This window comes from Polyergus mexicanus, unplaced genomic scaffold (genome assembly GCF_030449975.1).
Source record: "Polyergus mexicanus isolate NDT 795.1 unplaced genomic scaffold, iyPolMexi1.0 SCAF_7, whole genome shotgun sequence".
In the NCBI taxonomy this organism is placed as follows: domain Eukaryota; kingdom Metazoa; phylum Arthropoda; class Insecta; order Hymenoptera; family Formicidae; genus Polyergus; species Polyergus mexicanus.
This window is the reverse complement of record NW_027223327.1, coordinates 24,512-38,185: the sequence shown is the minus strand read 5'-3', so window position 1 is coordinate 38,185 and position 13,674 is coordinate 24,512. Positions and strand designations below refer to the sequence as shown.

General features: G+C 29.5%; 4 protein-coding genes across 4 annotated transcripts; 2 read left to right on the top strand and 2 right to left on the bottom strand.

Moving 5' to 3' along the window:
• The first annotated feature begins 1,509 nt into the window (after positions 1 to 1,509).
• On the top strand, positions 1,510 to 5,406 carry LOC138934526 (ubiquitin domain-containing protein 1). The gene is made up of 4 exons (XM_070298382.1): positions 1,510 to 1,732; positions 2,533 to 2,892; positions 2,986 to 3,104; positions 3,207 to 5,406. The coding sequence occupies exons 1-4, from the start codon at positions 1,651 to 1,653 to the stop codon at positions 3,366 to 3,368; spliced, it is 723 nt and encodes a 240-aa protein (XP_070154483.1). The 5' UTR covers positions 1,510 to 1,650; the 3' UTR covers positions 3,369 to 5,406.
• Positions 5,407 to 5,609: 203 nt separating this feature from the next.
• LOC138934527 (heme A synthase COX15) lies at positions 5,610 to 8,454 on the bottom strand. Its single transcript, XM_070298383.1, has 5 exons — positions 8,236 to 8,454; positions 7,979 to 8,105; positions 7,606 to 7,738; positions 6,874 to 7,501; positions 5,610 to 6,786 (listed from the first exon to the last, which is right to left on the bottom strand). The coding sequence occupies exons 1-5, from the start codon at positions 8,392 to 8,394 to the stop codon at positions 6,538 to 6,540; spliced, it is 1,296 nt and encodes a 431-aa protein (XP_070154484.1). The 5' UTR covers positions 8,395 to 8,454; the 3' UTR covers positions 5,610 to 6,537.
• A 1,279-nt stretch (positions 8,455 to 9,733) lies between these two features.
• L(1)g0004 (lethal (1) G0004) lies at positions 9,734 to 11,208 on the top strand. The gene is made up of 3 exons (XM_070298599.1): positions 9,734 to 9,994; positions 10,407 to 10,496; positions 10,591 to 11,208. Exons 1-3 carry the CDS (start codon positions 9,950 to 9,952, stop codon positions 11,113 to 11,115), a joined length of 660 nt encoding a protein of 219 aa, XP_070154700.1. The 5' UTR covers positions 9,734 to 9,949; the 3' UTR covers positions 11,116 to 11,208.
• A 180-nt stretch (positions 11,209 to 11,388) lies between these two features.
• On the bottom strand, positions 11,389 to 13,497 carry LOC138934516 (EARP-interacting protein homolog). Its single transcript, XM_070298361.1, has 6 exons — positions 13,290 to 13,497; positions 12,907 to 13,132; positions 12,531 to 12,751; positions 12,241 to 12,422; positions 11,854 to 12,153; positions 11,389 to 11,719 (listed from the first exon to the last, which is right to left on the bottom strand). Exons 1-6 carry the CDS (start codon positions 13,329 to 13,331, stop codon positions 11,557 to 11,559), a joined length of 1,134 nt encoding a protein of 377 aa, XP_070154462.1. The 5' UTR covers positions 13,332 to 13,497; the 3' UTR covers positions 11,389 to 11,556.
• Positions 13,498 to 13,674: the final 177 nt, after the last annotated feature.

Below are 13,674 nucleotides of genomic sequence, written 5' to 3'. Positions count from 1 at the left end.
CAGCAGTGTTGTTGTTCGGGCCGGGTTTTTTCGCGCATGCGTGACAAACGCGGTATCAGTACAGTGCTTAGTTGACCAAAAAGAAGTACCATTAATCACCCGCACAAAAATATCTAATAATTGTTAAACATCTATTATAAAAATATTAAATATTCAAATAAACACATATATATTATAAATAAAATATAAATAAACTGAAAAAGGAAAGGGTAATAAAATAATTAATTAAAAAACATTTTAATATAAACAAAAGTAAAATTTTATTTTTGGCAGAATCTCGGAGAATACCAACATTTGTTGCAAGGGTAAGGAAAACTGCCAAAAACCTCACCAGTATTCTTACAAAAAATACAAAAAATAAAAATATTTATTTGTTTAAATAAACATAAATAAAATTCATTAAATATAAAAATATCTTTTTAAAAATAATTAATTAAATAATCAATTAAATAAAAAACATTTTTTCTACAAATACTAATTTTAATTATAATGTAATTTATATCATTTTTTTTTATTAAAAGAGACAATATAATAATTAAATAAAATAAATTCTAAAATGTATACTTACCTATTCACCTTAACCTAGTAGCCTGTCCTTATTGCCGGGCCCGCCAAGACTTTCGCGCCCAAACACTACTCCTCTTATATACACCGCTGCTTCGGCTGCCATCTACCACGCATGCGCGAGAAAACCCGGCCCGAACAACAACACTGGGAGACAGTAGCAATGCTGCCAAATTATGGAACGTGAAATGTGAAATGTGATCATGGATAATGGCTCATCCTTAAGCCTATCATACAATGCAAAGGAACAGGGAATAGAAATTATCCATCAATAGGAACAGGGAATAATATCTATTCCCTCCTTCTATTGGTGGATAATTTATATTTCCTATTGCCTATACTTTTGTATTGTGCAATAGGCCTTAAGACTATATTACACTACGGGTTGCAGACTCGATTGCGGTTGGGGTTTACGGTTGACCAATCAAAGCAAAGCAGCTCGCCGGTTGATTGGTCAATCCGCAATTATCAACCGTAATCCCAACTGCAACCGAGTCCGCAACCCATAGTGTAATACGGCCTTTACTCTCGTCCGTCGCCTCATTCTAGACCGAGCGTTTGCCTTTATTTAAGGAAGGGGGGTAAAGATGCTCGTAGAAAAGGCCTCTGTTTCGTGTCCCTTGCGTTCTCTCTTGTTCGCACGTAGCATGAAGAAAGAGAGCGTTATATCTGTGCGAGCGAGAGAGAACGCAAGGAGCACGAAACAGAGTATGTATGTCCTTTTCTACGTGCATCTTTATCCCTACTCCTTAAATAAAGGCGAAGGTCTAGATATACTATGTGTATGGTCTAGATATACTATAGGTCTGTTCTTTACAGCTGAACTGGCCAGTTCAGAGCCCATCCTTCTCCTTCCAATGGGTACAGAAAAAGATAAACTCTGAACCAGTGCAGCTAGTTCAGCTGCAAAGAACAGACCCTATGTCTATGGATTCTTTACTCATTGGTATGGAGCATGGAGTGTGGAGTGGAGGTGGAGAATGCAATATGGCTACGGCGAGGGTTCAATTGGATAAAATGATAGAAAATGGCATGCAAAGTGTTATTAAATTTTAGTGAAATGTTTACTTGTTCCGGTTGTGTAGAATGGGAGGCTGTATAGGTATAACTAGGGCAAGAAATGCCTCAGTTAATGATACATCGGAAAATTCGACAAGAACTAATTCGGGTGAGAGATCGTGTGGTGTGTAAAAGAGATTCGAATCTATCGGAAAGATACATGAAACGTCAACTAACCTTGAAATTAGTTTAGTTTTGTCATTATACTCGAGATATATGTTATTTATTAAATATATGCACCATTTATATCTGTTCAAGATTATCAAACAATATTTATAAAAGAAAAATTATATATATATATATGCGCGCGCGCCCGCGCGGTGTTGTGTGTGTGTGTGTGTGGGGGGGGGGGGGAGGGGTGTTTACATGTATTTCAACATAGCATAGCAGATTATAATGTAGGATATACAACTTATTTTTACAATATATAGATGAAAAGAATTATATTGTAAATTAAAATTGTTGGAAACTTATACCAACTGCTTTATACCGCAAAAACTTTTGATCTATATATTGTAAAATTGAGATTTGATTAGATCATATTGCGAGCAAGTGCAACTTTGAAATTTACACAAATACATACATAAAAAAAAGGAAAAATTGTAAAAAATTAGAACATTTTTTATATATTAGTACAATATTTTTTAGATTGTTGTATTGTCCAAATATAATAACACACTATGAATACAATAAGAAACATAAAAAACTTTTAATATAAGTAAATGAAGAAAAGATTGTTTTATTCGATATATCATATAATAAATATTATAATATAAATTTCTCTGCCATATACTCTATTATATTAAAGCTAATAGGATATATGTTAAACTAAAGCAATATATATTAATATATACATTTTGAGGGAGAGAGATAAATTTTTTTTACTTTTGTTCATCTCTATCTCTATAGGAAATACGAGAAAAAATCATCTTCTATGTCACGAGGTAATTAGATGGAAATCAGATGTACCTCTAACCGAAGGTCAATTAAGAAGTAAGCGAGATGAGTTTTGGGACACTGCACCAGCATTTGATGGTCGCAAAGAGATTTGGGATGCACTGAGGGCAGGTGCAACTGCAGCAGAAGCACAGGACTATCAGTTGGCACAGGCTATATTAGACGGAGCTAATATTTCTGTTCCTAATGGTTTCTTAACAGAATGTTATGACGAGTTAGGAACTCGTTATCAAGTACCTATTTATTGTTTATCCTATCCGATTAATATTGTAAAGGAAGATAGTGGAAGAGATTCACCCGCTGATTGTTCAGGTAATAAAATTTTGTAGAAACTTCTCTGTAGAATATATTTTGTAAGAATTTAATTGAATTTTGCACTTTATTGTTTTCATTAATTCTGCATAGAACCGGTTGACGAAGGAACAGAGCAAATTTTGAAACTTAGACTGTCGACTACTTTAGGAGAAGTTAAACTACCTGTTTATAGCAATGACACTATTGCTATTGCAAAGAAAAAATTACAGGTTAGTACAAATATCAATTATATTTATAATAACTCTGAGTGCACATGTTTATATATGTTGTACGACAATAATCACTGTTGATAATAATTATGATGCTCATAGAGTCAAGAAGGTTTGGAACCATCGCGTCAAAGGTGGTTCTTTGGTGGTAAATTATTGGGTGATAAAATGCATATAGAAGAAGCAAAAGTGCAGCCAGGTTATGTAATACAAGTAATTGTAAATCCAGAAAAAATGGACAGCAACTGTGCAAAAGCTACTTGAACTTGTATGTAAACATGACAGAAAGTATGTTATGTTCAATCAGCAATCAATAATAGGTTTATTTTTAGTTTTCGACAAAATTCATTAACTGCATGTCAAAGTAATATCATATGTGTGTTCTTTAATTTTTTTATTATTTATAACTACGAATATCATTAAAAGTGACAAATCATTTTAAGATAATGTAGACATAACAGAGTTTCACATTATTAACTTGTATTTAATGAAATCATGAGTTAAGTGCAATTATAGTTTTGTTTACTCTATATATATTATATTTATCCATATATATTATCGTGCAATGTAAAAAAATTATGTAAGAATAGCATTTATATAAGAAAAAAAAAGAAAAAAAAGAAAGATCAAGAAATATCAAGTAGAGGCATAGAAGCATATCTTTATAAATTTGATTATCTTCAATATGATATGCTCCAAGCAAATTGACTGAAAAATATATAGATTTATTTATATTTGAACAAAATATATAAATATTATTTTTTATAATTTATGTAGTTTTATTTTATCAAAAATCTTTTTACATTATAATTGCAAAAATTATTATATAAAAGTTAAATATTATTGAATTTATATATTTAAATAAAACGACCATTTATAAGATAATGTTTCAAATAATAGAAAGTGTATACACACTTACACACACATGTAAAGCATAGAATATATATCGCTTTTGTAAAATGGGGAGGGGGAAGGAAGTTACTTTTGATTTTACTCTCTTGTGTCTTTGTCATATTATATTAAAAATACAAAATGTATACTAATATTGAATGGACAATACTGGACAAAAAGCAAAATATAATACTCATTGTAAAATATATCTAAATTATACCTAGGAGACATTTAATGAGTTTCTGCTTGCGATACTACTGAGTTATTCCTTATTCTTTTGTAATTTTTATTACAATTTAGTCTTATGTAAAAAAATAATACAAGAATTTATTTCTTTGTTTCTTTTAATACATATTCTTCATCTAATATTTCAGTTTTAATACATTAATCGTCCTATTAATACTATGTAATATAATAACATGAATCTAAATTTTACTGTACTGTCGTAAATTATATCTTCTCGAGTAAAAACCTAAATTTTATAGGCCTAATCATATAAATACAACTAAAATCTCGAATAAGATTTAGATAACTGAATCATATAGAAAAAAAGTATAATAATAAGATTAAGCATAAATTTGCATTTATCTTGCATAAAAAAATTAAGAATTTATATATATATTAGGGTACAATAGGTTTGTTATATGTGCATGTGATACATACACATATAATATAATATTGTATATATTAGAGGAAGGCGAGAAGGCAGGAGAGAGGCGGACAGATAGATAGACAAATTCTCAAAGAAAGCTTTGCATCAAACAAATCAGTGATTATAATTATCAAATAAAAAAATTTGTTTATTGTAATCTTATATTTGTTCAACGTAATTTTATATGTAACACTTAAATTGTGTATATAAGGAAAAAGATTTACACTGCCTAGTCTCGATTAATTTTACGATAAAAATTTCGAAATTTTGATAGCTTTGATGATATCTAATTTTTTTGTGTCAATCTCTCTCTCTCTTTTTTTTTTTTTTTTTTTTTTTAATGTCAGTCGAATGTTTATTCTATTAAAAGGCAACACAAAGGAAGGAGAGACATGAAGAGAAGTTATGATATTTTTTCTTAATTAACAATTATAGAAAATTCAATCAGTAAAATTGTATTTATATCCATATTACTATGTAACATTAATTATTAAGTACTGTTCACATTGCAGAAGAGTTACAATAACGCTAATAAATTTCTTTATCAAATTAATGTTAAGCTTAGCAGGTCTGTATAATTACTTTGGAATAATTTTAAAGACACCCAAATAATAAGAAAAGAGCCAATCCAATTTGTGTATATGATAAAAATTGAGTGTAATAATCATCTTTTTCTCTCGTGAAATGTGCATATTATACAAACACATTGTGACAGCTCAAAGAATACTAAATAAGATCTCTACATCACATAATTCATATATTGTATATATATATATATATATAATTTACGTACATTATATATATATATATATAAAAACCTAAATTGGTTGTACATTTTATATATATATATATATATATATATATATATATATATATATATATATATAAAATGTACGTAAATTATATCTAACAATAATTAGTATAAATTTGATCATTTTATAATACTTATATATTTTTGTTTGTATATCTAATATCTAAAATATGATTTTTAATATATATTACTATATATATGAGACGCTCAGTTTAATATATTATAAGCAAAAGTGTGATGTCGCAATCGTTGCTAAAATAGGAAAAGAATAACTTTTGTGTAAATAGAAATTGTTAATAATGAAGTGTAATTTTAACTGCCTGATAAAAATGGTACTTAATATTAATAATACTGTATTGGACCAATCCAAAGCATTCTAAAATTAACAAATAATTGGCGATCATAGAGTAAGTGTCCTATGTAAAAATTGTGTCTTCTTCCATGTGTGAAGAGGAGTTAAATAACAAATTATATATCTAATAATAGAAAGGAAAGAGTATCACTTAAATAAACAATTTACACATATTTTAGAATAATTGATTAAACAATATCAAAATATTTGTTTTTATTCCAGAACAATACTATGCAAAATATGCATTTTTCTTTGCACATTGGTATCTTTCAGATTGTCTTTTAAGATCGCGCGCGCGCGCGCGGATGTGTGTGTGTGTGTATGTGTGATAAAATTATATATATATATATATATTATATATATAATATTTTATATAAAAAGTTATATAAAATATTTCATGTTACACATGTATTTGACAATATACATGTTGTTTAGTAAAGAAGGTTGTGTATACAATAATATTAATTACTAATTATTATAAGATATTCTATTGTGAAATAAAGTATAAAAATATTGAATATGAATTCTACATTTTAATTATTTGGACATAGTTATATGATGTAATTATATATGTTATAAAAAAATTAATGAAAAATAGCACATTTTTGTGCTATTAGATAATTTTTTTTTTTATAATAGAAACTTTTTGGAAGAAAGAAAGAAACTCCAATCTATAAGTCTACAATTAGAGTTTTGCTATATATTTTCTTTAAACGAGATTTATTCATTAAACTTTCCTTAAATATTTCAATTCATGACATAGCCATATTATGGTGCTTAAAAGTATAAGACTACCAGATTGATGAGAAGCAGCTAGTGTCAAAGGAACGTGATTTAATAAGGTCGAAATGCCTAAAAGTACTTGAAGATAACCAGCGCAAAGTACAGCAACAACTGCCTTTCTTCCTCGATTAGGAAGTTTATGTTTACGGGATATAACACCCAAACAAGTTATTAATGCTATAGTAGCAATTCCCTATAAAACCATATAAAAACTATATATATTGCATTGTGAAATATAATCTAATGATGAATAATAAATGATTGTATATATGTAACTTACCAAAATCCTATGATCAAATTGGATTGTAGTTGGATTTTCTGTGAAATTTTTTAATATGGGAGACATGGCAAGTATATCATCGGGTATCCATTTATCTGCCATTTTTGGGAAGGTATTATATATAAGACCAGCATCCATGCCAGCTACAAATGCTCCCGACAGAGCGGTGAAAAATATCAATCCTTTTACTGAGTAAATTAATCCTTTAAATCTTTTTATCGTCTTTAGTGCATTATTTGTAACTTTGATATCAGAGAAATTAATAGTTAGCTTTTCAGCAGGAATCAAATGATCCAAAGCATTATAAAGAAATCCAGTATATACAAGCAATGCTAATCCAAGATGCGCAGCTAAACGATATTGTGATACTCGCGGTATATCGGAAGGTTCTACAAAACGATCTTCTAATCCAGATTTAACCATATACCATCCCATGAGTCCTTGTAAGCCAATTAATGAACCTAAAGCAACAATACGTGTTTTCATTCCATGTTTAAGCATACCCTTAAACCAAAAATATGTTGCTGGTATTATAAATATAGCGCCAATCAAACGTCCCCACATTCTATGCAAATATTCCATCCACCAAATACGTTTAAATTCTTCCAATGTCATATTCAGATTGGTTCTACAGAAAATATATACATTAATAGCATATGTATCTCTCATAGTATCATTATTTATATCAATTTTTGTTATATTATTAATATGTTGCATATATGTACTTCTTACATTTTATATTCAGGAAATTGTTTGTAGCGTTCAAATTCTGAAAGCCATTGAATTTCATTGAGAGGCATTTTTTCTCCTAGTAATCTCCAAGTAACCATAGATAAACCTGATTCTGTAAGTCGTGTTATGCCACCTGGATATATATATAAGGGGAAATAATTTACTACTATTTTATAAATAAGTTTTATTTATGTTATACATGTATATGTAATGTTTATTACAAAGATTGTGTAAATTTTAATTAGATAACATTTTAAATCTCATAGAACGCATATACTATTACACTTAAAATTCTATTTTCCATATGTTTTTTCCGTAATAATCTTCATTATGTTGCAAATATAATAATAATATACAAAATAAATAATAGTACCTAATGCAACTGCTACAAAAACCATACTGCCACAAGTGAGCAACCAAAACCCCACAATTTTATCATATTTATTATTCCTTTTTGAAACATAACCACGAATTGCAATATTCACTTGTTCAAGTGGCTTCTGTCAATTATTAAATATGATACGTACATTAGTATATAAGTTTATGCAATATATTATATTGAATTGCGAAACGCAGCTACACACGTGTATCACGCACATACATATGGAAAAGAGAGAGACAATTTATTACCTTTTGTAACAGGGATGAACAATATTTTTTCAAGAAAATATCGTTACATCGAATGATGTCGATTCTTGCATTCGTGAAAAGACATTGTCGACTAAGAGCATATTTTGCAATATTATATGCGCCGAATATTTTTGTACGATATCTCGCAATATTCAACATGTTGTAATTATCAAAGAGTTTATTTTCATACGATAGATATCAATAAAACGTACACACAAAAGCATTCTGTACACAAATATCCATGTTAAAGCGGGGAGCACACACTTTTGCATAAGCGCATAATCATAAGCATAAGGAATTTGATTGGTCCATTTCCTTATGTATAAGGAAATTGACCAATCAAATTTCTTATGCTTATGATTATGCGTTTATACAAAAACGTGTGCTCCCCGCTTAACGCGCGGAAATATATACATGAGACCATAGACCATAGACATAGTATATCTAGACCGAGTGTTGAGGAGTGGGAGCCGCGGTGCACGTAGAAAAGGACATACTCTGTTTCGTGTTCCTTGCGTTCTCTCTCGCTCGCACGTAGCATGACGAAAGAGAGCGCTATGCTTTATGCGAGCGAGAGAGAACGCAAGGGGCACGAAACCAGAGAGAAGATATAATAGAGGGCGGGAGTCAGCTAAAAGAGTATCAGGCAATTAGAAAGAGACGAAGTCAAGTGACCTCGCTGTACTTGTCTATTAGCGCATGCGCAGAGTAGAGCATACAGAGTCCGGAGAGTACATTAGCATATAGTAAAAAATATTATAAAGTTATATTTCAAAGAAAATTAATACAGATTTTTAAAAATCTAATAAATGTTTTGTTATGACAGAAAATCAGTTAAAATTGATTAAAAAACGTATTTTGCAATATATAAGTAGACAAAAATTAAACCATAAATAAATGTAATTATTATAATTTTAAGTGTTAATAAACGTAAATTTTAATTTACATTCACAAATTATTTTAAAAATAAATTAGTTTCTTAATGATCAAATTATCAATTTCGATATATTTTAATCTTTAAAGAAATCACAAAAATTTTGTTTATATTACTGTACAAGTAAAATATATAACTAAATTCAATAAACGATTTGCATATGATTCAAATAATAAAGTAATACGAAAAATACATTTAAGTTAAATTGTTATTGCAACAAATTTATTGCTATAAAACTGCTAATACTAAATATCAAAAACTGCGCATGCGCGAATAGACAATGACAGCTAGATCACTTGATTCTATCTCTTTCTAATCGTCTGATGTTTCCACTTACACGATTACCTATGGCTCCCGTCCTCTATTATATCTTCTCTCTGCACGAAAGAGAGTATGTCCTTTTCTACGTGTATCCCAGCTCCCACTCCTTAACATTCGGTCTAGATGGCTGCGGTCGGAAAGACGCTAGAAATGCTTTGAAGCGTTTAATTGACCAATCAGGGCAAAGAGAGTAAAGATTTCTTTATTTTAATTGGTTAATGCAATGCTTCGAAGCATCTCTAGCATCTTCTCGATCGCAGCCATATACTACGTCTATGGCTGTGATTGACCAGTTTTACACAACTACGGATATTATTAAACCCGATTAAGGGCAATTAAGGGTGTCGTGTAACAGAGCTCACTGGCTCTCAGATTCTCAGACTTTTACTTGAGGATAATTGAGGGATTGACGATTGAAGTTGAGAGTTGAGAATACTTGTATCTGATTCTCTCATTGAAATGGCGAATTTTATCAAGAAACGCCATGCTGATAATTACATGGAGGTATCGTATTAGATTAGTTTTGTTTTTTGTAGCGATTTAGTTTTTTATGTGAACTTTCTGCATTATATATAGTATATATGTATACGTTATATATGTACACCAAAAATGTAATAGATATTCAGAAGTTGGGAAACAAGAGATGAAAAACAAAAAGTTCAGCTCACAGACTTCTACATTATATATAAAATATATATAAAAATCTGTGATTCAGCTACAAAAGAACAAATCTTAAACTTATATTGTTGTGTGAAAGCTTTGTTGAAAGAATAACTATATGTTTTTGTAACTGATAAAATTGATTAATGAAAACACAATTCACATTTATATTATTCATTACTCAATATTTATTCTTCACATTATTTTTTATCATGCGTTATATATCATGATTCATTCTATTTAGTCTATCTTTTAGGTAGAGACAATTAATGGTATACAGGGAAAAGTAAAGCAGTATACAGCTAAAAAAAGAGCTAAGAATGTACAAGGTGGAGAACAAAGAAAAGTAAAATAATAAAGTGTTCTATATGTATATATTTAGTAATATATTGTGTATATATGTGTCTTTACACTTTAATTTTACATAATATTTGTTGTAGATATCAGTACCAGCATATAGATATTCACCTCTAAAAGAAAATTGGTTGAAAATATCTGCGCCCATTGTTGAACATTTAAAATTACAAGTTCGCTTCAATCTGAAAACCAGAAATGTTGAAATTAGAACAGCGCCAGAAACTCCCGATATTGCGCATCTCCAAAAAGCAGCGGATTTTGTAAAAGCATTTATTTATGGATTTGAAGTGGACGATGCTTTGGCTTTACTGCGTCTGGATGACCTTTTTGTGGAATCGTTTGAAATACAAGATGTTAGACAACAAATAAAAGGTGATCACCAGTCTAGAGCAATTGGCAGATTGGCAGGCAAAGGTGGAAGAACAAAATTCACTATTGAAAACGTAACAAAGACGAGAATTGTGCTAGCAGATACTAAGATACACATACTTGGTTCTTTTCAAAACATACAGTTAGCTCGTAGAGCAATATGCAATTTAATTTTAGGTAGTCCACCTTCTAAAGTGTATGGACAACTAAGAAATATAGCTAGTAAGATTTCAAAATAATACTGACAGTTATCTATACTTGTTTTTATAGTATATGTACATATATAATTTTTTTTCTTTATGAAGAGTTTGTAATAATAAATATGTTCTTCTTAGAGCTACAATTATATGTTGCATACATTCCTTTCATTGAAAAGTAGATGCCATATAATATATAATTACAAATATAAGAAGGAACAAAATAAACATAGTAATAGAATACAATAGATACAGTAAGATTTTATATTTAGTATGCATATATATATATATATATATATATATATATTCTGTGTACCATATATATAATAACAAATATACACATACATTGATTAGAAATGTGGTTGTAGAGAAAAATTTATAACAAATAACGAAATGCGGTAATATTGATGAGGTAATATATATATATATATATTCTCTCATCTATTAAATAATTTAGTCTTGTCATAATAATTTATAATAGATTCATAAAAGAATTTGATATTTATATTTACGTGGTACTTTATTAAGAACTAATCTACCATCATAACTAAGAGATGCAAATGTCCAGGGATCAGCAGACGACCATTCCACCGCATACACGCTATCTTCGTGCTCTTCGTATCTTCCTACAAGACCATCTTCTAATCTGAAATAATATATGATTCTTTTTCTAATCCATTTGTATAAAATGAATAATTTAATACTTCTCTTATATTCAATAGTATTTTGTACTAAAATAGCACAAAGTACTATTGAATTGTAAAATATATTTCCGTTTACTTTCTTTTTCCGCAAGATTCGTCATTTTGCGAAACAAATTCATCTTCGTTCGACACCATATGTCCAAATGGTTCAGATGAGATAGACGCAATACTGTATAAAATCACTCTAGAGTCACTGCTGGATGTTAAAACGAGCTGATCGTGAAAACGATTAATTCTTATGTTCCATACCCAATGTGAATGTTCCATACGCGATAATACCGGTTCTGTTGGTAATCGAATATCCCAAAATTTCATATATCCATCGTCGCCACAGGTGGATAGAAAATACTGACGATTTGCATTAAAATCTAAATCCCTGCAAGACAAATTGTATGTTAAAATAAAAGCAAAAGTGCTTCAATTCCTTTCAACGTCAAGAAGTAATTTTTACATTATTTACTACCTAATGATTTGCGAATGTGCAGATAAAATAGACCAAGCAGCATTGGCTGGGTTTCTAAAATCCCACCCACGTACATTATTTTCATTCAAAGTTACAAATTGATTGGCACCATTATGAGGATTCCATTTACCATTTGTAAATCGTGGCTGACCTTTGCCTGCCAAAGTACCAGATGCTACTACCTGAATGAAACACAGAAAAATTATAAAATGCTTTAAATGTTTCATAACGATAATAGAAATACATTTGCAGAGAGAATAATCTTGGGTAAATGAAGAAGTAATTAATACCTGTAGTCCTTTGTTTGCTAAATCCCACAAAGCAAAATTATTATCTACTACAGAAACAATCTTTTTACAGTCTATAGGATGATAAGCAATAGTTTTAAGATCAGTGCCAAACGAGGTTGTATCAATATCTGCTAATTTATAGAGTTGTAAAATGTCATTTGTGTACTCTTTTATCTCAGGAAATTTCCAGATAGCTCCTTTCATTTGGCAAGTGCCTTCCTCTAAAAATATAATGCCGATAAAAATTATCAGGAAACATTTAAAACCACAAAGAAACATAAGTATTACTAAATCTAATATGTTTATTCAATTTGACAATAAAAAAATGTTATTTTCAAAAATTGGAGATGCATATGCGACACTAAGGCTTATTTACCATTCAAATGATTATAACATGTAATAAATACATCAGATTCGGTTGGGGAAGCCTGTAAGGACCAAATTTCTCCTAGTGGATGCTGAAATACTTGAGTCTTTAAATTTCCCGTTTCCTCATTAAGTTCCACCAAGTGAATCTGATTATTGCTAAAGTTTAAAGATTGTGTTCCTATCAAAAATCTTACAGCATCGGTCTCAGCTGTTTGAGCAGACAGTGCTCTGGTCTAAATATAAAAAAACAGAGCGTTACTTTAATATAATTATTTATTAACATCATACTTATATAAATAGTCGTATGAAAATTTATTATTTAGCGACAATATGAAATAACGTAAAGTAAAAGAGAAAATATAGATTTTTATTCACATAATTAATTTATACTTGGAATTCGAGTCCATATATGACAGGATTATCATTTTCCATTTTTATATATATATATAAGTCTTTTTCTTTGTTTATTTATCTCTGGTTAAAGAACTCGTGTGCAAATCGACGTGTACGTGTATTTATACACAATTTTTTGATATTATATATGGGTATATATATATTATTATAGCTGCGTTCAAAAATTCACTGCCAATAATGGAAATCTATAGTTCATGTAATGGCTTTTGCACCATCGATACATAAGCGAGGAGCACACGCTTTTGCATAAACGCATAATCATAAGCATAAGAAAATTGATTGGTCCATTTCCTTATGCATAAGGAAATTGACCAATCAAAATCATTATACTTATGATTATGCGCTTATGCAAAAGTATGTG